The sequence below is a fragment of the Urocampus carinirostris genome, chromosome 20, assembly GCF_059441175.1.
Source record: "Urocampus carinirostris isolate Australia breed hairy pipefish chromosome 20, RoL_Ucar_1.0, whole genome shotgun sequence".
Classification (NCBI taxonomy): domain Eukaryota; kingdom Metazoa; phylum Chordata; class Actinopteri; order Syngnathiformes; family Syngnathidae; genus Urocampus; species Urocampus carinirostris.
In genome coordinates, this window is record NC_142368.1 from 16,076,573 (window position 1) to 16,103,854 (window position 27,282).

Consider the following 27,282-nt stretch of genomic DNA (forward strand, 5'->3'; position numbering starts at 1 on the left):
AAAAAACTACATTTGTTTGTTTTTCTTTGAGGTGCATTTTCCCTCAGAAATATATCCTATTTTGAAAAGATATAAATGATTTGTGTATTTATCGATGATTTACTGCTGAAAAGCTCAAGTGCATTTTCTTTACCTTCGGGAACATCTAAAAACAAAGGTTTAATAATAATTATAAAGTTACTTAGTTAATGATGTAGATTGTACCAGTTTTACTAGAGTATCTGCACATTTGGGAGTATAAATTTAGTAATTTTGTTAGTTCTTGTGGACTCAAAAAGCCGCAAAAAGTAGATTACTGTATCAATGAACTACCAAGTGCTGTCCCTCCGAGTGCCTTTAAAATCTATAATAGAATTGGTAGGGGAATGTGAAGTTTTAAAAAATCTAGAAGAGTAAAAGGATTTGTAATTACCCAAGAGTGTAAATCTGACTGGGAACAGCTCGGAATGACGGTGACCGGGTTACAGCTGCTTGTTTTTTTTTTTTTCCCAAAAACACCATAACATAAAATTGATAGGTTTTGGAACATCTGTGTAGATTCTCAGTCACCCGGGTCATGGAAAACTACAACTATCAGAAATTGTGGAAATACTAATACCGTCCAAATGCTTCTTCGAAAGCAGAGTAAAGTCTACTCGCAGAAACTAAACCAGAGGTCAGCAACAGGCTGGTCTAGAGCCGCCTGCGTCTCTTTGCGCCTCTCCTAGAGTCTGCTTTTTCAAAAATGTTTAATAATGGAAAATGATATGGTTTCTGTAGGAGGAAAAACAAGACCAAAAAAATGTAACATTTTATATTCCTTCCTTATAATACTAATTTAAATTATATATATATATATATATTATATAACACACTTACAGTATGTGCCTTCATTATAAGTCATACGTTTACGGTCACCCAGATAATTTTACACTTTTGTTTATTATAAGAGTTGTCCAATGTGTGTGTTCTTTTTCTCATATTATGTTCTTCTTTCTGTTGGCAGTCTTCAGATTTGGCTTTTTCTTATCCACTCTGCCTTGAAGGCCGGCATCTCGGAATCGCTTCTTCACTGTAGATGTTAACACTGGTGTTTTGCGGCTACTATTTAAACACGGTGCTAGCCAAGGACCTGTTAGCAGTTTAATTTTTCAAACTAGACTAATGTACTTGTCCTCTTGGCTTTGTTGTGCTCCCACTTCTCTGTCTACTCGAGTTAGAGCCTGTTTGTACTGTTCTCTGAAGGGAGTAGTACACACTATAGAAGGAGATTTTCAGTTTCTTGGTAATTACTTGCAATGGAATAGTCCTAATTTCTTAGAACAGGAATAGACTGTCAAATTTCACATGGAAGGTTTTTTTCTGGTCATTCTGAAAGTTTAATCCCACCCACAAATGAGATTCTCCAGATAACAGACTAGCTCAAATGAATGTTAGTTCTATTGCTTCCTCAACCAGCTCAACTGTTTTCAACTGTACTAACGTCATTGCCCAGGGGTTTTCTAATCATCCATTAGCCTTCTAACACAATTAGCAAACACAATGCATCATTAAGGCAGCACGGCGGGGCAGTGGTTAGTGCGTATGCGGCACAGTTCTGAGGTCATGAGATCGAACATTCTGTGTGGAGTTTGCATGTTCTCTCCGTGCTTGCGTGGGTTTCCTCCCACATTCCAAAAAACATGCATGTCAGGTTAATTGGCCAGTCCAAATTGTCCCTATGTGAGAATGAGCGAGCGAATTGTCTGTCCCTGTGTGCCCTGCAACTGACTGGCAACCAGTTCAGGGTGTGTCCTGCCCACTGCCCGAAGATAGGTGGGATGGGCTCAAGCACCCCCGCGACCCTACTGAGGATAAGCGGTGCAGATAATGGATGGATGGATGGAATGTATCATTAGATGACTGGAGTGCAGTGCCGAGTGCTGGAAATGGACCACATGTAGATATTGCAATGAAAAACAGATATTTGCAGCCTAAGTAGACATTTATCACGTTAACAATAAAAAGGGTGTATTTCTAAATAGTGATATGTTATCTTCTTTGAAAAAGACAGTGTTTTCCCGTTCAAGTACTTCGTAACCTGAAACCTTCGTATGTAGAGACACTCGTAAGTAGAGGTACCACTGTACCACAAAAAAACTACCGAATACTACAGAATACTACAGAAATAATAAAACAATACTACTATGGCAATACTTACATACCGGATATGACATCACAACAATTGATTCTTGGGAGAAACGTTGATTTAAAATTTTTCTAAAAATAAAATCAAATTTTGTCCCACCCCTATTGTCGTTGTGTTTTGTTTTTTGGAACGATATAGTTATTTTGGCATTTTGGGTTGTCAACCGCTTAGTCACCTGGTCCCTTGACGCTGTTGCACAGGTTGACAGTGAGGTCGTCAACGATATCCAGGAGGAACTTAAAGTCATTGACGTTGTACATGTGAATGTCATCAGGGTCGGATGCGATAGAGCGCAACTCGTTCTCGTCTGCGTTCTTCACACCTGAAAAGGCAGACTTGTTTAATACTTTAATTAAAATAAAAAGAGAGATTCAAACTTCAACTGACCAATGGCGTAAAGCTCGATGCCGTCGTCTTTCAGGTTCTGCGAGTTGGTGATGATTTCGTCCTGAGACTTTCCGTCCGTGATGAGGATGCCAATCTTGCGTGAATCTTCTCGCATTCCTACGTTCGCTTTGAAATTGTTCTGCAGGATGTAGCTCAGCGCCAAGCCTGCGCCGCCACGGCAACACAGAGATTCGGTTAGCTGCCAATCACTGTGAATCTCTTTGCACACGCCTGTTAAACGCATTTCTGGATGCTTTCTTTCCCTCAGACCGTTTCCAAAACTATGCATGTATATTTAAACAGGCATTTTAAAAATCAATTACTCCCTCAAGCACTACATACTCACTTCCTCTTGGACTACAGGTCCAGAAACGACTACTTAAACATTCGGAAATATTAATCACTCCCTCATTTGGAATAAGGCCCCCAAAATATTGAATAAAACTTGTCAAGTCGTAAATAATCAATCCTCAGAACACTCACATATTGAATACACAATCATAACTACTACTTATTCCTTGTTGCATAATAGGTTCTCTGAAGTACTAAATACATTCTTGGAGTGATAGTTAAACAAAAAGAAAAATAATGTGTAGTATGGGCCCCCACTAGTCTAACAAAATTCTTTGTAATATTGTGATAGTAAAATACGAGTTGAGAAAGAAAATTAATCTGTCTTCATCTATTTTCTACATCAGGCATTTTGAGAAGGCTACACTCAAAACTCAAACTTTTTCCAACATATTTCTGATTAAACTAGCTTTCTTAAAACAAGATTAATAATCTTACAAAACAAATTCTAAAATGTTTTGAATGAAGTCCAGGTTAGCTAGATGATTTTACTTTTAAGTGTGGCTCAAGTCACAACTGACCAAGATTCAGACCCAGTAGCTAAGAACTTTGAGGTGTTTTGTCAGTTACCTGTCATGGTGTTGCCCCCTTTATAGGGCAGATTGGCGATAGCATCCAGCAGTGAGGCTTTGGTGGAGTGAGCATTCAGGTGCCACTCTGTCTTGGGGTCCCCGCTGTACTGAGCCAGACCTGCGCCAAACCACGACAGCACTCACCTTTAGTCTTCTTTAACAAATGTTTGCTTTCCATTGGGTGTATAAAACTGTCAATGGCAGCACATTTGTAAATGTTAAAAACGGGGAATTACCAATCTGGATTTTATCCGGACCGATGTCAAAGACGCCGATCATGCGGCTGATGAAGTTGCGAATGGTTTTGAAGTTCATTCGACCAATGCTCCAGGAGCCGTCCACCAGCAAAACGATGTCAGCCTTGGAGGAGGTTTTGCACTGAATGTCTGGCATAGCGACAAGGACAAATGACCCAGCTGAGCATAAAAAAAACATAAAAAACAACTGCCCCCAAAAGCACCACAGAATCTTAGTGACAGGTGTGAAAATTAGGGGGAAAAAACACAACTGAGACCAGTCAAGTAGCGCTTCATGTATAACACATCATCATTCACACTCTCAACACTTTGGCGGCCATTTTGCTTTATTCATATCCAGTGATGCTTGGTACGTTTCGCTGCTCCACGCCGAACAATCATCCTTAATAATCCATGGTTATGTCGCTGTGGATAACCTGTTAGACATTTAAAATCTGGGGGGTGCAAGGGAAGACAAGTTAGAGGACAGCAGAAGCAAACATGGATGTCGAACACATGTCATCATTAGCATATTCTTAATCACAGCCAAATCTAACTAGTTCTAAACATTTTCATTTATCTTAGATGTTTTTATTAAAAAAAGATTGGTTAACAACAACAACAAAATTCGAACAAATTTAAATAAAACAAATTATGGCATACGGCGTCATGGTGTTGTATGCTATGAGCACAGCAGCAAACAGAAAAAAACATACAGAGAGTCATCAACACGGCCCAGAAAATAATTGGCTTCTCCATGCCCAGTCTGGAAGACATTTCTGGCCTGCGATACTGCAACAAAGCCAAAAACATGAAAAAGAAGTCTTCTCATCCTAGCCACAACCTCTATACCTGCTGCCTTATAGTACATACTACAGGCGCCCGCAATCGAAGGCTTAAAGGCTCAGAGACAATTTATTCCCCAAGGCCACCACTACCCTTAACAAGTGCGTAAGAATGAAAGTATATATATTTTCAGCTGTTCCGAAAAATGGGTATTCATACCATATTCATCAACCTATTTAGGAAATGTTGCACTTTCTTTTATTGCACTAATACTACTAAAGAAAACTGCACTTGCAACCTAGGACAGTTTACAAGCACTGCCTTGTAAATATTTTTGCCTATTTATCCTGACATTGTTTTTTCAAAATGTTCTCTTTTAAGTCTTTTTCGCATGTTTATCCGGGAATGCCATGTCTAATCTTGTTGCAAAAAATATTTACTATGTGGTTATCAATGACCACAAAGAGAATCCATTATATTATAAGACCATATAAGAATATTTTTTTTAAAACCCCCAAAGTTGTTTATTTTACTTTTAATGTAAGTGTGTTGTATTTTGAGGGTAATGTCGGACCACACCACTCCGGTAGCAGGTTGTCCACGCGTCTGCTCCCCATTAGGGCCTAAATTCCCACCCGGGGTCAAGTATGTCCTCAGGGCCCAAGAGTGTCATAGTATTTTCCAAACAGCGCACACACACACAAATTCTCTGGGGTAGCCGGCATTCCGCCTCATTAACGGGGGTGTACAAAATTGTGCGCGGGAGAGCTTTTTCCAGCTGGCGACGGCGGTGACATATCCCCATGATCAACGCGCCGAAGACACAACAGGTCAAGACACACCAAATAAGGAACATGTGTGTAGTTCAGTTCAGAGGCACACTTTATTTTCAGTCGAATGCACTAAATCTAGAAAAACGAGATTTTTTTTTGCACCATTGCTGCACTCTTTGACAGGCTCAGAAGAGAAAGAAGGGGGTTTTTGCGAATTTCCAAGTTTCAGATTAAGTATATAAAAACGCATATCGCCTGATTTAAACTTCAGAATATTTTTCTATCTTTTACACATCAACTTGACAACGAATCAAAAGTCATCAACTACAATGCTACAAAAATTCAAAGTTTTCGCCGTTGTGTAAGTAAAGAATTTGCTTGCAGCTGCAATAGTTTAGAAAGGAAAACATGCCATTCTGAACCTCAGCATTTTTACACAATAAAAGAGTATTTCAGTTCCCTAGTGGGAGTTTTTTCACTCCAATTTATTTTGGAATGTAAAAAAAATAAAATTACAAAAGATTTTGGCATTAATGATGCAACTCTGCTAAAAGTCCCTGTCTGCCATTGCTGAACTCAGTAAACTTTTCAATAATAACAATTAAGGATGGCTGAGTATGAATTTTAGTATTGCTGCCGATACGACCCTATTTTAAAGTATTGGTACTCAGAATGGTAGAAAATACCAGTATTGGTTGCCTTTTATAAAATAACGATCCCTCTTACCCTGGCTACCACGTTCTCGACATGCAAACTCCTGATAAGCACTATAAGGCCTTTAAAAGGGAACAACAGGCTCAGAGACAGCTTCTTCCCCAGGGCCCTAACCACCCTAAATGAGCTCACAAAACTGAAAATATATCTTGCGACTTTTTTGGTTCACTATGTTGTCACCAATGACAATAAATACATTTAAAACAAATTTTTTCTAGTAGCTATTTAGAAATAGATTTCTAATAGATAAAATCAGGAATCTGAAATCAAATAAATAATAAATAGCCATTAAATGAATACAAATATTTTGATGAAAGTAAACTGAATTTTATGTAATGGTATTGATCACGACTCAAGATTGAAAAACTGTCCGACGATAATTAAAACCACCTCTAAAGATTTTGTTGAGCGTGAGTAAAAGGGCAGGAGCTCGAGCACCACATTTCTCCAATTCTTTTGTGTAACAGGCATTTTTTTTCCGTGTGTGTTATACAAAAGGTTTTACCGTATTTGTGCAATTGTTGATCAATTGCAGAGCATTGGTTGAAACAGGGATTCAACCTGGGTCTAGCGGTGAGAGGGCTTAAATCTAACCACGGGACCAACAGTGATACAAAGGCTTTAGACTTTATTTCATCATGAAACTATTCGTCTAGTCAAGTCATTTTTATTTGTATAGCCCTTAATCACAATAAGTCTCTGGTACTGCAAGTAAAAATAGTTTGACGATGAGACAAAATCTGATGCCTTTTCATCTGTTATGTACATCACTGGTAATCCAGTGGTTACAATTCAGCGCGTTCACTGCGGTAATCCGGGTTCAATTCCCATTGCAACCAACCGCAGAGTTCAAGCTGAGAAAAAGTGAAACAAAATTTTATAAATATCTTAATCAAAAATTAGAGGGTGCCCAATATACATGAATAAATACAGTAGTTTACCTGTTCAACTTCATAGTAATAAGGTTGTAGAGGACTAAATTGCCACAAATCCATTTTTTCCTAACCTTTGAACATTATCCACGGCCTTGCCTCGTCAGCAGAAAGGCCTGGTGCCCCCAGCCAGGAGGCTGGTTTTGCCCGTTTCTCTTTCTTTCCTCTCGATCGTTTGAAAAAAGCACGTTCGAGTTAACAAAGGGATAGAGATATTTTTCTGCAGATGGGGGAGTAGTTGGGGGGGCATATGGCTATTTGTTAATCACAAGTAGTAAATATGTACCATGTGTTGTGCCAGGCAAGTGCATCTTAACTGTGTTTCCCTAACAAGTTCAGTGTGGACTCCTCCGCTCATCTGCACAATTCCACATCTATGGAGGTTGATGGAGAAAAGCGGCGAGGTGAGCCAAACAGCTCTCAGTAATTAGCCATAATCATGATCATGTGCACTTCTCTGTGATGCTAATTGACTCTGACATAGCCAAGTTCAACCTTCTGGCACCAATCTGGGAGAAGTCAAGGCCAGTGCATGATGCTGAGAAGAAACTTTACAGGGTTGACAGACGCTGTATTAATTACTGAGCAGTTACATTACAGAAAGCTTTTTGCGGCTTCTTACTTTGCCCATCAATGCCTAATATGATGACTTTCAATGGATGATTCCTTTATTACCTGAGGGCCCCAATGTCGGTGGCTCGGGAGCATCTGAGAGCGTGGTCTTTTCCTCCCCTGCTAGTGGTAAACTCTCACCTCCATCGAACATCCCAAACACAGCCACGGAATATTTAGTTCCAGCCCTGCCACGAAACACATCATGGATTCCTGCTGACAATTTTTCTGAATATGTTTTATTTACTTATTTATTTCCTAGACACTCTCGAAGCACGAACAATTGCCTTTTCAACCTTCTGAATTAGTACAATTTCATTTTTGGTGTTAGCTTGACACTGACTAGTTGGCACTAATGGATGCATTTTTACGTTCTGTAATTTGGTCCATTCTATTTTTTCTACCTCAGGGCTTCTGTATGCTCTTTATCAGAAGATACATTTTTGGACAAGTATTTGTAACTAGCAACATGATAAGCACTAAATACCATTTTGCTTTTAACTGTTGTGGTCTTTAACTCGGAAGATTCCATTTTTACAATTTAAAATGGATGGTATAGTTTTTAATTACATTGCTGCATTGGAGGGATGTCTAGGGATACTTTTTCAGACAGAAACCAATACCCAATATAATTAGTAAATTAAATTCTCTTCCATTCCCAAAAGTAACTGATAACTTCAATAGCTTGAAAATGTTTTCCTAAATATATCCTTTTTAATAGCAATAAATGTTTCATTTAAAATTAGGTTTGCGTTTAAGAAATTTCCCCCCTCAGCGTTGGGGTAACAGCACTTTAACAGTACAATTGTCACGACCAGAACCGACTTAGGACCCAAATGCGGAACTTTAACCACAAGTTTATTGAGATAATGAGGAAAGGCAGCGCCCGCAATCCGGTGCTCGCTGGACGCGGGAGGCAAGCCGATCACAGAATCGGAACGTGTTCGGACTGCGGAAGTGGATCTTCCGGAGCGGCAGATTGTACTGTAGTAGACAGAAAAACACGTCGATAGCCAGGACAGAAGAGCAAAACATGGTCGGGATCAAAAAAATGAGTCGTAAGCCGGGACGGGAGATCAAAGCGAGGTCAAGGTCAAAAAACAGATCGGAGCCGGAGACAAACGGGAAAATCAGGAACGGACGGGTGAAAAAAGCAGGACCGACGGGAGTCAGAGTCAAAATGCTTGCCTTGTAGAAATAGAGGTTCCCTGACGGACTGACAACAGGCGAGTGAAAGGAATGAGCTTAAGTAGGACGGGGAACCAATTAGGAAGCCAGCAGCCACTGGCGCCAAATGAGCGGGAACAGGTGAAATCAATCAGTCATCATGACAACAATAAGGAACTAAAGCTGGGCGACAGCTGGTAATCACAACTTAATAAGTTGTATTCAAAACAGCTATTTTATGAAAAAATAGGGGTAAATCAGTAGAAACGTCGTATTATTCCATAAAAAAAAAATCAAAGGAAATTTTGGCATTTCATTTGGAGAAAATTTCAGCTATCAAAATAACTAATAATATGAGCACATGGTATCAGTAAGTCTTGAAGACTTGCATCTTTGTATTGGTATCAGTCTGAAAAAAGTATCACTCGTCCCTAGTAAATCCTATTTTGGATAAAACACAACCCAACATTGCCTAAGTGAGACATTTTCTCAACTCAATTCCTCCACTTTCAGGTGTCACTTTTATCATATGTTGAAACACGACAGATACAACTTTTGACTTCTTACCAGAGACATTTTAGTACGTTGTTTAAAGTGGATTCTATGTTGTTGAAAGAAGGTCGGCACATTGTTTAAAGTGGTTCATGTGCTTGCAGGAGTGGTTGATATGTTTTTCAAGAGGTTGCTATGGAGTTTGAAGTGCTTGAACTCAGAGCCTAGATGGCTAAATATTATTTTTTGCACGTACAGGGCACCCCACCTTGTGAGCTAACATTAATCATGTCATTTGCATGCTAGTGCTTATGTTAACAAAATGATCTGCTCACCTGAGTTCTTCCAGAACCACCGTGTTGTCAAAAGGGCCTACTAGCATCTCGTCCAAGTCAATATCATCTCCTATGGGGTGGAAGGTCACCTTGTAACCTCTGACCTCGCCGGGAGCTGGATCCCACGACACCCTAAAACTGGTTTTGGTGGGTTCTGAGGTCTGGAGGTTCCTTGGAGACTTGTAAGGTGACACTGGAAGACAAGAACCCAGTGAAGACAGTTTAAATCAGCCCGTGTTCAGGGTTTTGTGTTATTATTAAGCTTACTGATGTTAAAGGTGCTGTCCGGAATTTAAAAGTATTCTACTTACTGACATGATTTTCTGGCTTAAATTATCATTGCAGCCTCTGTCAAGATGCTTGTGTGGCGCGTGCAAGTGCTTGCATTTCTTAGACGCATTCAAATAAACTCAATAAATAAAACACAAATAAATTAGTTTTTCATCTTTTCAGGTGTTTAGGTTGGCGTTTTTGAAACATTCATTTTCTTATTTGAACCATTTTAATGCTACACTAACAGAAAACAGCGAGCACGGGCATGAAATCACTCTCCACCCTCCTCCCCTGTCTCCTTTCCACCAGCATTGTTAAAACATACTTGATGGAGAAAATATTCTTCTTTCCATTTTTAAGGACACCTCAAACGACACACTTCAAACGACACACCTCACCTTTAAGCTACCTGGTATGGGTACTGTGTTCAAAATGTCCGGGAGGGGTAAAACTGGAAGCACTTTCGAGGCAAAAGTTGGTATTCTTTTGGTTTCCACAAATTGATACTCTTTGTCCCCCACTGTGTAGTGATAGCTTCACTTTTTATCTTTGTGACTGCAACTCCATTAAGGAGTGACCAGGGTTGGGTAGGGTTACTTTAACTTGATTACTTTCAATTACTTTTGGATTACTCCAATACCATATATGCTAATAAAAGACAAAAGAAACTAAACATGAATAAAATGACTACATTTTGTGCAGCCTTGGAAATACCGGAACCCATGGAACGGCAAAAATGATGTTGGCAAGCTGTTTGGATTTATTTTCATTTTGTTTCTGTCGCATTTCATGTTCGTTTTGCCGGAGATCAAAGAGATCAAAGCCAGGAGAGAAAGCTTACCACGTGTTGTGAGTCGTCATTGTATTCATATTTAGTTTCTTTTGTCTTTTATTAGCATATTTGGTATTGGAGTAATCCAAAAGTAATTGAAAGTAATCAAGTTAAAGTAACCCTACCCAACCCTGGGAGTGACATCGTCTTTTGGTTTCCTGGAAATGATCATTTACTTCTCCCACATTCTATCCATAGCCTAACTTTCCATATTTTGTGGCCACATCTAAATTCAGTGCGCTCGACTGAGTACGGGAAAAAAAAAGACAAACTGATGAAGATATTGATGGCTAATCGAAATTTGAGTATTGGCCTGAAAAAAAATTTATAATGATAATTTAAATGATTTCTCTACTATTAATTCTTGGTTTTTCAAAGGGTATGAAGCATTTTTACTCAACTGTTATATCTCTTTGGGAACTTTAGATGTAATGTATATAACGTGCACAAATGCACATAATAAAAGCTACCACATTGGAGAAGGCTGGATTTAATAATCTCGGTTTTGTAATATTCTTTACGATATGATGTTATGTTCACTGCTACCATATGTTGATGTTGTTGCATATGCATATTGTTGCATATGGTTGGGAACTGCTTCCCTCCCAATTGCTTGGTTAAATGTCAGCTATAATTTTCTTCGATTGAATGAGTCACAAACGTTGACTTTTTATCCAAGCACACCAAGAAGATAATTCACCATTTTTCTCATTAGGTAGACGGAGGTGGTAAAGTAAACACGTTTTAGCAGCCTATGGATGCAAAGCCAGCACATTTCAGTCCGGATGGAAAAATGTATTTAGGCTTTACAGGAGGGAAGGAAACTATTTGCAAACTTGTTAACTTTCAGATTGTTCACATTTCCTGTAAAGTTTAACTTCAATACTTGCAATACTTGGATTTAGCCTCCTTCCTTCTCTTTTTATTGAAACTTGGTTCAATCAAGATGGTTGCATAATAAAATGATGGAAGAATGAAGTCTTCTGGGGGGCCTAGGGTTGTTTGAGTAAATTGGATTTTATGATCAAAAAAAACACACACACCCTATTTTTATTAATGAAACAATAAACACCGATTTATTCTCAAACAGTGTTTTGATTCAATAGCTTGTATTTTTATTTCCAAAATCATTTTTTAAAAGTAACTCATCTTTAAAGTCCTGGCATGCTAGCTAATCCGGTACCCATCCATCAATAAGAGGGATGGGTCTTTGGAAAACACACTGCTTTTGATAGCCAGTCACTAAATCCACTCAACCGAGCATGTTTTTATGTTGTAAAAATTTTTAATGAGTGTAACTCGTTGAGGCATAAAAATAAGAAAAGATAAATTTTCACCCTATATCTATGGTGTATTAATGTTAGCAGTTCAGTAAACTACAACAAGTTCACGGAACATTTAATTTTGTGTTTTAATGAATTATATTAATTTGAAGTAATTTACAATATCTTAATATTGACTCATAAAGTGTACTTTTTTCGGTCTGCAACCTCAGTGGAAATGTTTAAATCTAAGCTTAAAACACACTTGTACTCTATAGCATATGAATAACCTATATTTTATGTTGATAATATTTGTATTATTTGCCCTCGTGTAGGTTTTAGATGAGGGGATGGTGTCATGATAGTCTGTAGTTTGCAATAGTCTTTGATCTGTGTGTGATCACTCTTTGTGATTAAGGGCTATACAAATAAACATGACTTGACCACACATAATTTGTCAAATTGACACTCAAAATGGGGAAATTCCTTTCAGACAGCAGCACTGCGGCACAGTGGTTAGCGCTTGCGCGGCATATTTCTGAGGCCATGAGATCGAACCTTCCTGTGCCGAGTTTCCATGTTCTTCCCGTGCTTGCGTGGATTTCCTCCCACATTCCAAAAACATGCATGTCAGGTTTATTGGCTGGTCCAAATTGTCCCTAGGTGTGAATGTGCGAGTGAGTTGTTTGTCCCTGTGTGCCCTGCGATTGGCTGGCAACCAGTTCAGGGTGTCCCCTGCCTACTGCCCGAAGATAGCTGGGATGGGCTCCAGCACCCCTGCGACCTTACTGAGGATAAGCAGTGTAGATAATGGATGGATGTTTTCAGACACATCCATACTCAACTCTCAAGACTGTTACCAGATACTGATACCACCATTAAATATAATTATTTCCTTCAGGACATAAAAATAATTTGAGAAATGTTCAATACCACATTGTATCAACCTGATGTAGATACCGATTCCAAATTGAGTAGTCATCATCACAGATACCACACACTTATACTAGTACTACATATAATTTCCTCTCTTTCCACTGTGCAAAAAATGTATAATGGTTTGGGAGAAATACCTTTAAATCCCAATCAAATAGTTTTTTCTTAATATTGCATTTCATTAATGTCAATTTGTCATTCATTTAATTTCAGTTCTTTAATTTCAGGATGCCCATTGTCCCTCTCACGTCCCTCTCCCAGCTTCCCTGCTTCCTAATGTGTTGCACATCCCGGAACAGCGTTGCTATAAATATAGCAAATTTACAAATTACAGCAAAAATAATTTACAAAAATGAATAAACTGTATTACTTCTTAAGCTATAATGACCACAAACCCTTAATTTAGGGAAATTATAATTATGATTTAAGCTTTGGAAAAAAAAAACATGAAACTGGTGCCGTGTATTAGTTTTTTCAGTTTGCCTTGAGATTTTTGGATGAAAAAAAAATTGACTTGGGTCATAAAAAGATTGGGAGACGCATTCCCACAGATAAAAAAAATATTCACCCTGATACATCTTAAGCTTCATAAAGTTTTAGAGTTCACTGCGTAGACGAAAAAGAGAGGAAATGTCATTTTTTGTGTGTGGTGATGCTCGTCTGAGGGCTCAAGGGAAAAACGTACGTGTGATTCCTACGCCTTGCCTTGCTTTTCCTTCCCCGCGTTTGTAGATAGGATGGACGGTGATGTCATAAGAGGTGAGCGGCTGCAGTCTCTTAAGAATGCTGGAAGTGACCCCCGCAGGGACTTTAAGGACCACCTCCCGGCCGCCGGCGCTGGGGATGTACTTGAGCCGATAGTGCAGGACTTTGCCGGGGGCTGGCACCCACGTGGCTTTCATTGTGCGCTCCGTTTCGTCGCTTACTCGCAGGCGGCGTGCCTCTGCTGACACTGGGGGGCAAGAAAAACGTTATAGCCTTAGCCAAAATAATCTACCCCCATATTGCTGCATTTCCAAAACGAGTCACAGCGGATGGCTATATTAAAGAAGTGGTCATCAGTGAGCGTGTGACCACATTTTCCTTCCCTCTAATAAAGTGACTATAAAATAAAATACAGGCTGAACTTAACATGCTGATGCGAACGTTTACAAGAAAATATTTCAATGTGTAAATGTTTCCTATACTCTTCATCCATCCTTTACGCTTCACTTTTTACTGATGGAAAATACACATCATAGCAAATGATTTTGTTCATGCTTGGTAATAGTCTTAATTGCTAGCAAAATCGTTATCATATGGTTACTTAAACCACTTTTTCTAGTAAAGTAAAAATAGTAGTACCTAAAATGGGAAAAACTATTTGTTAGTAGATTTATTTGCAAATGTCTTACCTGATTTGAATTATTTAAATTGATGATGCAAGGCATGAATTGGTGCAAAACTGGATTCTTTGGTTAGAAAATTTTGAATAATCCGCCTCCCCAAATAATATAACATATAGCCTTGTTTAAAAACATCACTTTAAAGTGCAGAAAATGCTTTGACTCAAATCAATGATGATTCCGTTTAGGGATGGTCAATTTGATTTATTTTTGACCAATAACAAGACAAAACCTTTTTTAATTAAATACTAGAAACCTTCGAGGTTTTCATATTATATAGTATTTTTAGCACAACGTGTTGGTGGCCAATACCACCATCAATACCTTTTGACTGAGCGTATGAGTCATAATTTGGTCCGGCATTGAATCAGTACTCGACAATTGTGAATTTAATTACAGGTTTGGTAATTGACATATATTCGAAAAGAATCAACAATGCTGATTAACCTTTAACAACAACCTTTACCCGTCATCGGTTGTGTTGTGTGACATTCTTACCATCTGTGGTTTCGTATCCAGTCAGGGGCTCGCTGTCTTTGTGATCGTAAACTGCAACCACTGAGACCTGGTAGAGTGTTTCTGGGCTTAGACCGTCCAACACTGTGTCTGTTTGGTATCCTCGGACCATTTTCTCCCCGGATTCGTCAGAATAGGCCGATTGCCATTTGACGCGGTACATTTTGACACTTCCGGGAGCGGCCGTCCACCACACAGAAAAACTGCGGTCCGTCACATCTCGGGTGATCAGGTTCTGAGGAGGACCCACCTCTGGAAGCATAAGATATCCCTGTCACTGTAACTGTTGTATTGATCCAGATTCGAAGTCAAAAAAGCTTTTGAGTAGGGATACAACGATATCTACATTTGCAGTATCATAACCTTTTTAACATAGGCATGGTAAAAATATTTTCAGTAAAGCATATAAACTGAATAGAAAAGAAGAAACCCAGACATGTATAGTGTCTTATTTATACATTACATATGAGTCAAGATCCAACAAAGTGACCACTAAAGGTCACTGATTGTGTAGTGTGACCAAAAAACCCTGCTATAAAGCACAAAGAGGAATACAAACTATGGAGACTCAAAATGACAAAATCACACAATTTCCTTTGTCATTTTTTTTTGCCCAGCCTTTCAGAAGGTTTTGGTTTTTGATGGTACCCTTATTAATTTTTTTAATGAATGAAGTACGTTTTTATCCTTCAGAGGTGCTAAATAAAAGACACTGTCCCTTTAAGGAACTTAATTCTGGTAATGAAGATGGCAAAAACATGCCCATGTAAAATTCAAGTGCACTGACTAACTAACCACGATGCGAGGAAACTGGGAAACAACTTGGCCTTTGTTTAACTCATGCTGCTTTGAATATAGCTTTTTCAAAATATCCAACATTTCAATGTCATGAAACAATAATACTGCAGTGTTTTATATCACAATCAGGTTTTCTAAACCTTTTTCAAAGCCAAATTCAAGCACCTTTTAAGCACTTTGAAGGCCAATTTTTAAATGTTTCCAGTACCTTCAAAGGAAGTAATCCAGCGTCAAACAAACTCATTTTTTTGTTGACCTTGATATCTAAAATAGTCCTTATCTTGCTGCTATCCATCCATTACCTACACCGCTTATCCTCAGTAAGGCCGCGGGGGTACTTGAGCCCATCCCAGCTATCTTGGGGCAGTGAGCAGGGTACACCCTGAACTGGCTGCCAGCCAGTCGCAGGGCACACAGAGACAGACAACCATTCACTCGCTCATTCACACCTAGTGACAATTTGGAGCGGCCAATTAATCTGACATGCACGTTTTCTGAATGTGGGAGGAAACCGGAGTGCCTTGAGGAAACCCACGCAAGCACGAGAAGAACATGCAAACTCCACACAGGAAGGCTCGTAGCTGGATTTGAACCCATGACCTCAGAACTGTGCCGCGGACGCACTGAGCACTCAGCCGCCTTGCCGCGCTGCTAGCACATACTTTGTGCTATTTTGATCAGTTCCTATTTATGATCTAAGATCTTTTTGTGTCAATGGGCTGCTATAAACTGATATGAATTCTGCCATTCTGCTTAAATAATGCACACGCAACTTGGCTACGGCACACTTGTTTACAAACACGAAATGGGCTCTACAGTTGTTAGGCAATAATTGAGTTCAATATAGGAGACAAAAAATTTTATAAAAAGCAGAACACTTATCCAAATTTGGACTTATTTTAATACTGATTGCTCCAAAGTATTCAATCTTTCAATCTTAGAGACTGCTGATCTTTAACTATTTGCTTTATCTTTTTCATGTTTATTCGAGGATCCGTGCTTAATTTGGTTGGAATATAATTGTAAATAGTTAGGTTTTTATTTTTATTTTATAATTTATTCATATCACTGAAGAGTTAATATTTTATATTTCTGTTTTATCGTTTTGCATTTTCAGCGATATTGTTACTGTTAGACTTTAAATCTGTTCAGTACTTTACATTTTTTGTCGAACTGTGAATAATTTAATGTATATTTTGTGTTTTCAAAGATCCATCCAAAACATGGCAATGGCAAAAATTTCAAGCATTTTTAATCACTTCACTCAAAATTCAAACATTTTCCTGACCTTGAAAACACATCATTAAAATTCAAGCATTTTTAAGAATTCCAAGCACCCTTACAGACCCTGCACAGTATAAAGACATTGCTGTACTGTTCCCATTCCTATTTTTGAGACATGGGACGTTTTCATGGGTTTGGACGATTTGAGTGTCATAAAACTAGTTTAGAAAAATGTTTTCTTTGGTCTCATGTGGCAGATTTCCCCTACTTGCGGCTGTGTTAAGAATCAACGAGGCTTGCGGTATAATGGACATTGATTTTTTTTTTTAAGTAACATTTTTTTTGGTGTGCAACCATCTTTTCCATGTTGCGTACAGTGAAAATAAAAAAGTATTTGGAGACTTTTGTTTTGAATGACTCGTACCTGATTCCTCAGTGACTTGATTCTTTTTTCAGACATTGACCTCACATCAAGTTTGCCTGGAAAGTTACAATTTACTGGCTCGGGTGAGTGCAAAGTAGACACACTGTCACGTTCCCACAGCATCGATGGAAAGATCGCGGATGCTTATTACTGCCGCGCATGAAATGATTTGTTTTCCCGACGTGCCAACTGAAACACATCTCGGGACGGGTCGGCTCACTGGGCCCGTTTCAAATGCGACAACACTGAACGTGCTTTCAAATGTGACGACGCGCAAAGCAAGCGCGAGCAAATAACACATAAAAGATGTTTGGCCCAGGAGAAACACATTTTCTTCCTTTGAATCGTAAATCCAAAGGAAATAAAAGATGCTGACTTTCATATATTCAATCAGGTGGCAGGCTTTTATTTTGACAGGCAGACGCCACTGTTGGGCCTTTGCTACGGCTTCTGACATTTTTTATCAGCTTCAAGTAGCCCTGGGAGCCTTAGAAAAGCATCACGTGGAACGCCGTGTATACTGAACACCGCATGGAAGATGTGGCGCTACCACCACAGCGCAGACATTTTTCCACCGTTTAATTCAAGACATCTTTAAATGCCATTAAGGCGAATAGCTCTGCTATCCAGTTGCAACACTTTCAGCGCTTTTTTGTTTGTGGCAAAAAAGATTCAGATTACTTTTCAAAATGTGGAAGCTAGGTACCGTTAGTGGAATTCACCCTAATTTTAACATTCAACATATGCGCAATCAGGAAAAAGAATTAGTTCAGATTTCTGAAGTAAAATTGTGTCAAGCAATTGGGGCGGCAGTAGCTCAGGAGGAGGAGCGATCGTTTTAGGATTAAGGGATCCCAGTTCGAATCCCGGCTTGTCCGTGTTACATGCCGAAGTGTCCTTGGGTAAGACACTGAAACCCCAACACCCCCAATAAGCAGGTTAGCGCCTTACATGGCTGCACAGATCACGGCCGCTATTGGGAAATGTGAAGCACAATGTAAAGCGCTTTGGGAAGTCATTGACTTGAAAAGCGCTATATAAAAGCAGATCATTTCATTTCATTTCATTTCAAGGTATAGGGATGCCAAGAACATAAATATATAGCATCCTCTGGGCCAGGGGTCTCAAACTCAATTGAGTCGGGGGCTGCCGAAGCTGGGGGCTGGGTTGGAATGGACGGACAAGAAAACCTTTGACAAAACGTTCCTCTGTTCTCAAATATCTTTTTTTTTTAAAAACACTCCTATACAATATAAGATCTCTAAATTTAAAAAAACATACTGAAATTCTGATACTGATACCACATATGGATACCATTACTACAAAAATGTACTTCCCTCTGCAAAAATGACTGAAAGGAAATACCTTTAAAGTGACAGTGCATAGTATGTGACCACTTGATGTCGCTGTATTGTGTCGTGCAACCAAAATGAGGGCTGCAAGAAAAAAATAATTACAGGGACTCTAAGGGACCAAACAATAACATGTTTTTCATCTAATATAGACTAGAAATCAAAATTAGAGAACAATTTACTAACAATTGAATCATTCTGTACTTGCTCCCTCATATCTTTCAGATTTGATTTCCCCCTATGTTCCGGTCTGGAGCCTTCACTCAGAAAATGCTGGCCTACTAGTTCTCCCCAGAGCCAAAAAGAGATCTGCAGGTTCGAGAGGATACTCCATTTGGGCCCTGGAACTTTGGACCACTCTGGATTCGGAGATCTGATCTGCAAACTCAGTGGAACTGTTTAAATCTAGGCTTAAAACACACTTCTATTCTATAGTTTATGAATGACCTATATTTCCTGTTGACAATATCTGTGTATTGTTTGTTATTACAACATCCATTGCAGGCTGGTCATCCTGAATGGGGAATTACCTCATGCACGGTCCCTTCTCAAAGTTTCTTTATTTTTCTCATGCTGAGGTTTTTGAGGTTTTCCTTGCCCTTGTGTAGGTTTTGGATCAGGGAATGGTGTCATAATAGTCTGTAGTTTGCAATAGTCTGGGGTCTGTGCAGCCCTTTGAGACTCCTTGTGATTAAGGGTGTCACAAATAAACATTACTTCTAAAATAATTCCATCTTCACTTCTCAACAGTTTAGGGGCATTTTGTTGTGTCTATACCGTACTACTACAACATTTTTTCACAAAAAGGATAAAGCATTTCAACCCAAAAATCTTTGCCAAAAATGGACTGATCGAAATTAGACAACACTTTCAGGTGCCTCCCATTTAATGGTGCTCATCTAGCATAGATGTGATTTTCTTGGATTATCTGTCAACTTCTATTTAACTGGCATCCTACCTGCCATTTTCATTGACTTTGCAAGATGGTGGACCGTTCTAAAGTGACTGAAAGACTCCAGCAGAAGGTTGTCCAGATGAAAACAAAAGGGATGACCTTATCAGCCAGAGCAAGACAAGTTGATTAATCCGAATCTGCGATTTCAAGAATATTGAATCTTTACAAAATACAAACCCATTCAACTGAAGTTGCCAAAGAATGCTGGTCGTCCATGGAAGACAAATGCAAGAAAAGACAGGTCACTGTGGAGGATATCAATGGGGAATCGTTTACCACACTACACTAGCTTGCCAGTTCAGTGCTGACCATACTACGGATCGGTCTCGCCATACAGTGTCTCACTGTTTAAGAGCATTCGGACTAAAGGCCCACACTGCAGTGACCAAACCTCTCATTGGCAAAAAAAAAAAAACAATCAAAAAGCTAGATTAAGCTGAGGGGCCTGTTGTGTGGACAGAGGAGAACTGGTCTACCGTTCACTTAAGTGGTCAAAGCAAATGTAATTTATTTGAGTCTGATGGGAAGCATTGTGTTCAGCGATACATGGGAGAAAGACTAAACCCAAAGTAAGTAAAAAAAACGAGTGTAAGGCTGAGGAGGAAGTGTCAGGGTATGGGGCGTGTTTTTTGCAGCATGAGTTGGGCCTCTTGTACAGTTACACGGCCGAGTGAATGCAAATGTGTATTAGAACCTTCTTCAACAGCACATGGTTCCCACCTTGCGTTCCTTTCCCAATCAGCCTGCAGATTTCATGCAGGACAATGCTCCATGGCACACAGCAAACTAGGTATAGAATTTCCTTAAGGTGAAAACATTGAATTAATGGCATGGCCTGCCCTGAGTCTTAACCCTAACCCAATAAAAAAAGGATTTGGTGACAAATTTATGGTCAAGAAACCCACTACAATCATTGAACTGTGGAGCAGGACAGAAGAAGAATGGACCAAAATCATGCCAGAGCAGTGTGAGTGATTAGCCGTGAACAGCACTAATATCTGCAATCGGTATTCACTCACCTCAGGTTTTTTTGTATAACCTAGCAGTTGCTAAGAAATTGTCGGATGGATAAACAGACAAGCAGACAGTTCACCTTGTTTGCCCTTTAAATGTTTAGTCTCAAACAACTCTGGTTCACAGACAACAAAAACCAAGAAAGAATTTTAAAAAAAAACAGCAAATAACTGTGACTGCTTTTTTCTTTCCATGTGTGGCTTTTGGCTCTGACAGAGTCAAAGCAGAAAAAATCCAAACAATCCATTAGCCACTAAGCAAAGTTAGCCAGTAGCAGGGGAACATTAAGCAGCTAAATCGGATCAGATGTCTTTCTCACAACAGGAGTTTTGGGTTGTTTTCGTTTTTACTTTTAAAGTGGGAATAAAAAATGTGAGTCGGGCAAAATACCACACACACACAAACTCAGATGAAGACCAACAGTCATGTTTCGCAACCTCTGGATATGAAAAGGCTAATAAGTGCCCACTAAATGCTCACTAACTACGTATTGCTATCGCTAACAAGCTCAAGCGGGGAACCCACAGCCATTTCTAACGTTGATATTATTTGGCTCCCTAAGGGCACATTTTCGAGACTTGGCTCATCTTTTGCAATAAAGCCAGACAGCCACAGTCAGATGTTTTTTGTAGTACATTGGCAAGTCAATATTGGAATTTGCGCACCAAACAGCTTTACAGGAAGTTATACAAGGACAAATATTAACTTTAAAAAAAGGTTGTGGTAAGAATGGATTATTTAATATATTTTTTTGATTTTCTAATATAGCCATTTTGTACATTTTCCTTTTTATGTAAAAAAAAAAACTATGAGTATTTTAAAAAACACTTTTATACAAAAATCATGCATTTTTTATATTGTTTAAAGCAGTGGGCTCAAACCTTTACCAAGCAGAGAGCTAATTTTTGTTTCTAATTAGCGGAAAAGTAACACAGTTTGATATGCTTTTTTAAAATAACTTGTTATTACTATGCTGTAACTACCTTATTACAATGGCCTACTGGGTTAATTATTGAAGTAGTGTTAAATAGACTCAGGCAACCACTAAAAAAATAATTGTATTAGAAATTCACAATGACCCAGCCCTGTTGAGCCATTTGCAGAAACGGTCCGCGAGCACATAAGCTGTTGTTAGAGGGCCCCCTCGAGTGTATATTTTGTGTAATATTTAGTGCCTCCTAGTGGTAGAAAATAATTCATTAAAAAAACTATTGATTTAAATAAGCAAAATGCATTAACTATCATATAAAATTGCATTATTTTAATAGTTGTTGGAGAAATTTGTAGTTATTTGTCATAACATTAGCCTCACATGAAGAGCGCTGGCATGATTGTCCGCCAGCCTCCTGGCTGCTATTGGTAACCAAAAAACTCAAAAGGACTGGGAAAAAAAATCAAAAGTAAAATAGTGCTTTTTGGTCACTGTAGTTTGTATTTTCTTTGTGTTTTGCAGCACTTGTTGTCGGTTGCACAACACAACACAGCAACGTCTAGTGTTTAAATAATACACAGTTTGAAATCCATATTTTTTTGTAATGAATGAGGGTTTTTTTTATATTTACCACAAGAAGGCACTAAGGATTTTTAATCATTTTAATATATTTTTTCTATTTTGCAGTTTCATGAATTGCGGGTAGCTCAGGAACGCGTCCCCCACTGCAAAAAAATGGTGGTTCACTGAAAAAATAAGCACACATCAATCATTTAAGCTCGGGGGCATTTGCAGTCCTCTGCACATTTTTATTGGCCTACTGCACTTTGTAAAAATAATAATAAACAGGACTCATGTAGAAAAGTTAGGTCGAAAAGTTTGAACCATAACAGAGCACCATAATGTGCATCCAAATTTGCAAAAACTGTCTGCAGTATTGTGTTTTAGATCATGTAAGGGGGCTAGCTGACAAAATTGATTAGACCAGTGTAAAGGTAAAATATTGGGCCCGGGCCCGAACCCGGCTTAAAATGTCAAACAGTAAGTCGGGCCGGCCGGGTTTCTCTCTGAACTTTTTTTTTTCCCACTTTGTGGCGGATCTGCACAGAATGCCCTACTTTTACTCAAGTAACTATTTAGACAAAGAAAATTCTCATCAAACTATCAGTTTAACTCCATCCATCCATCCATTATCTGCACCGCTTATCCTCAGTAGGGTCGCGGGGCTGCTAGAGCCCATCCCAGCCATCTCCGGCCAGGGGACACCCTGAACCGGTTGCCAGCCAGTCGCAGGGCACACAGGGACAGACAATTCACTCACTCATTCACACCTAGGGACAATTTGGACCGGCCAATTCACCTGACATGCATGTTTTTGGAATGTGGGAGGAAACTGGTGTGCCCGGAAAAAACCCACGCAAGCACAGGGAGAACATGCAAACTCCGCACAGGAAGAATGGCAGCTTGATTTGAACCCATGACCTCAGAACTGTGCCGCACACGCGCAACCACCGCGCTGCCGTGCTGCCCCAGTTTAACTCCATATCACTAAATCCAAAGAAGTTTTCATCCTTGGTGATGAGGTAGAAGACAAGATACTTCCTCCTTCCACCTCCCTCACATCAGACATCATTTCCGTTCCTTACCAATAGCTTACAGATTTGACAAATTTTCTGTTTTTTTGGCCAAACGTTTCACGGTTTGCATCTTATAATCTGCAGAATATTATTTTCTTTTCGGGGCTGTTTAGTTCATTGCACGTGCCGAAATGCGCCAAATCATTTATTTTGGCGGTGCACTTGCAGTGCAGACTTGATATGAGGGACTTGGCCCCAAGTAATTTCAAAGCTGTGTAGTTCAGCCGAAATGCAAAGTTTGGCGCTTGAAGTCTGCACGACCGAAGTAAAGCTGTGGTTTACAAATTAAAGCTTCGGGTTTATTTCAGGCTCGGTTAACAAATCAAGTTAATCAGTCGGGTTTGGGCAGGTTCAGGTTTATATACCCACGACTTGGGTCAGGTTGGACTACATTCGATCTTACATCTACATCAGTGGGAGAAAATTCTGTTTACATCGCAATTTAAATAAGTTATAAGTATTTCTTTATGATATATAACTAAATCGAGAAACAGGATTCACCTACAAAAGCTAGGGGAACAAATGCTAACACAGGACAGTAACAAGCAAGCACGTTTCTGTTAGCCTGTCTGCCCCTTTTTAAATTTTATGTTAGTAAGCTATCTGACAAAAAAATGTTTTGATTCAATCAAATACAATCAAATAACACTCACACTGCAATTGAATGATTCTTTTACAATGGTTTATTCCAAAATAAGAGAAAGAAACCGGGACTCGGCTATCAAAATAGAGAGATAAGCTTTAATGCACCACGGTAACTGTTAGCCTACAATTCAATTGCGCCATTACACTTTGTTTTATTTATTTTTTTAAAATACAGGTGTATTGTGAATTTAATATATTATATAAAAACAAATTAAACTCACTGCTTTTTCATGTCTAAATATAAGATTTCGGTTTCACGTTTTAACTAAATATTGTGTGATCGATATATTATGTAATTCAGGCTGTGCCTCACCTGTCCGCACGAGTGTCTGCAGATGAAGAGTGAGGCATACGTTTCTCTTGCTTCATGTCAGAGGGCGATAGTGAGAAAAAGGATTCTGATTTCGCCCCAAACAATGGAATTAGTCATAAAATAAGCAAACTAACAGCAAGTCAAACCATTCACTTAAACCTTTTCTCGTTTTGTGGACTTTTTTTATAATGTATCTATTGATGCTTATAAATTATAAGACAAGACAATACAATACATTTTTTCCATGCTACAGTTCATAAATTAATTTCTCGCTCTGCCAATCCAATTATGAATAAGATGTTGGTTCATGTATTTTTAAATTTGACTCACCAGACACAAACCTCACTGAACATCAGTTGAGAGATAAGTTGTTTGCCTTTTTTGCATGGCACAGTTTGCATGTGTTAACAGTGGGACATAATTATCCGATTCTGAATTCTGACTTGAAAGAATGTTGAGTTTTAGATTCTGGTCAGCCCAAACACCAGCTTATGGATGAGTGTTTTGTGGCCTCCTACGTTGCGCAAATTTGGCCAGTGCATTCACTCGTTCCATTTCCCATCAGTCGTCTGACCACCTGGGATGATTCTGCACTTTTCATGCGTGTGGCCCAGAACAGGGAAAAAAAAGAGAACATTTGTCATCACCAGTCAAATGTGAAAAAGACCTCAACGGTGTTTTTGTGTGAACTGTGAGGGTCAGAGTAGCTACAGTGCCGGCATATTCGCAGTTCACCAGTCATCAACTTGCCTCCTGTCTACAGTGCTTGTCATAATTACATAATATATCGATAAAACATGTACAATAAATAAGGAACAAATACGTTATCAAAGTTAAACCTGACCAAACACACACTAGAGGTTATTGTTGAACCCAGACAAAGGCAAAGTCTTGTCACTGTTATGTTACATCCGGGTTGAACGTTGCACAGAAAGCAGAAAATTGACATACAGACTTTTAAAATTTGCTTGACATCTCACCGCTCCCACGACAAGGGACTACTTTCAAAATTGAATTTCTTAGTTGGGCACTCAGTGGAATTGATAGGATCTATTCTAGAACATCTAAAAGTCATTAAAAGCCTTGCCCAAAGGGCACGTACACTAGCGAATAAAATCAAGATTGCTGGAAGTATTGGAACTCACTGTGTTTAAGACAATTGGACATCGAAGACGTTGAAACTGTTGTTCTTCATTCTTATCGGAGAAATTTGTGCTGCCATTTTTATGTGGGGTTTGTGGACACAGCTAAGGAAAATGTCTGACCAATTACACTGCTATATGCATAACCAATTTTGAGTGTAGCGTCATAAAAAAACATGCTTAGGAGAAGAAAACTCCCAGGATGTGGACATTTGACTAATATCACTAAATCTTTGTGTTTTCATTTTTTAGACTTTCAAATGGATTTAAAAAAATTTAATGCCAATTAAGGCCGTATTTTTATTTTTTATTTTAATCAAACGCCTTTTAAGCCTTTTTAAGGATCCGCGGGAATCCTGTTATAGGAAGTTAAGTTAAAATAGGTTCAGTCGACAACTAAAACATTATCCCAGTTTAAAATCACAACGACTATAGAGCTAATTTCAGAACCTGTCCAGCTGTTCTATGGGGGCTACCTGGTGCCCACTGGCACCACGTAGGAGACTCCTGATTCATATCACTATTGCTTTTCTAATGAAGGTTTATTACTATTAAAAGGTGCTAAATAATACACAACATCCCTTTATCCGAAAGCAGACTCGTAACTCAAAGTAGTACTAGAGACAACAAAATAATAAACTTGAAATAATAAACAGATTCAATAAGAAAAAGCTAGAAAAAAAATAATAAACGCCAGTAAAAGTAAAATTAGAACGTAAGTAGCAAGACATCAAAGCAGAAACCAGACAACTAGAACAGGAAACTGACCGGTCAGAAAAGCCAAGGCACAAGTTAAGCCAAAACTTAAATCACAACCAAAGTCGCAGAAGTAGCACCAGCATAACACTATAAACTAGAATTACAACTATTGCCAGAAGCAGATAAATACAGCCATGACTAGGACCCAAACGAGAAACAGTACAAAACCAAGAAATCAGGCTCTATATCGTCGTGAGCTAAACATACCAGGAGTATTTGCTTGAATTTGGCTGCTTGTTTGCACATTTGAAACATACGTCTGACAGCCGGGGGTTGAAAGGGGGGAGTTGGGAACACAACCCCAAACATAAATCGCATCCCTTTGTTGGTGTCGTTTAACATAAAACATTCAGACTTCTAAGAAAATGAAAGGACAAATTTCAACATGAAAGTTGAACAAGTGACTCATTGGATGTGAAAGTTAACAGATCTGGCGTCTGGGTGTTATGTCATTGTGTCCTCGCATTGCCCTCCACGGAAAACGGTAACGTTAGCAACGTTGCTGACAGCAGCAGAGGAATCCCAACATGTCGGCCATCTTTCCCAGACAAGTTAATGGACGCCAAGCAGGTGTGCCTTAGGAGAAACCTTGCATTGGTGCAGAAAAGATGCTTAAAAGTTTTACCACAACTCTTCAACTTTTCTTTTTTAATCATCTATCCGAGGCAAACATTCATATTGACGACAATTAGAAGCTCATTGCATGCTATTTCTAGCCATTTGATTGCAGTTATACAAAGAAATGTTACTTTTTCCTTGCAATTCTCAATTGTTTGGACTCATTACGAACATCTTTTTTATTTAAATTGTGTGTATGTTTACCTGTAATTCCTATATTTCTGGATTAAAAATAATCCAATTTGGGTCAAGGAAGGACCACTTACAGGACTATTTAATTCTAACGTATGTCCTTGATTGTTAAAAAAAAACAATTTTTTTTTCAAAATGTGTTATTGTTTAGAAAAAAAGCATAACATTTTGTTGTTTTCTACAAAAGATGATCACTCCAATGTGTTCTTTCATTGTAGTTGCATTAAAACAAAAAAGGCTCAGTATCTTTATAACCTACAAAACATTTGTTTTGTTTGTAAAAAGATGGGAAAAAAACAGGCCAACGAATCAGATCATTTTGTTTTAGAAGCAAAAATTGGGTTGCATGAACCAAAGAACTTTAAAAAATTTGAATGTTTTTTTAAAATACCAACCTAACCAAAAATTTAGATGCCCTAAACAATCGGAAAATTTTGAGTCTCTTTTGTAGATCACACGAAGTGAGTAGGTCATATGAAACCAAAAGGTTGGAGTGAATTGATCATAGTTGAGGAACAGTCCCAATTTTTTTTTGTCTTTTTTTGTTTTA

At 38.7% G+C, this 27,282-nt stretch overlaps 1 protein-coding gene across 1 annotated transcript in view; it reads right to left on the reverse strand.

Annotated features, from left to right (window-relative positions):
* Window positions 1–27,282, reverse strand: part of col12a1b (collagen, type XII, alpha 1b) — a 138,352-nt gene that overhangs the window by 80,059 nt on the left and 31,011 nt on the right. The window contains exons 12-19 of the mRNA XM_088325622.1: window positions 14,711–14,980; window positions 13,513–13,779; window positions 9,525–9,717; window positions 7,594–7,718; window positions 3,714–3,863; window positions 3,476–3,595; window positions 2,555–2,719; window positions 2,343–2,489 (exon numbers count right to left, since the gene is read on the reverse strand). Of these exons, the coding sequence (XP_088181748.1) occupies window positions 2,343–2,489; window positions 2,555–2,719; window positions 3,476–3,595; window positions 3,714–3,863; window positions 7,594–7,718; window positions 9,525–9,717; window positions 13,513–13,779; window positions 14,711–14,980 (1,437 nt within the window). The remainder of the gene's footprint in view (window positions 1–2,342; window positions 2,490–2,554; window positions 2,720–3,475; window positions 3,596–3,713; window positions 3,864–7,593; window positions 7,719–9,524; window positions 9,718–13,512; window positions 13,780–14,710; window positions 14,981–27,282) is intronic.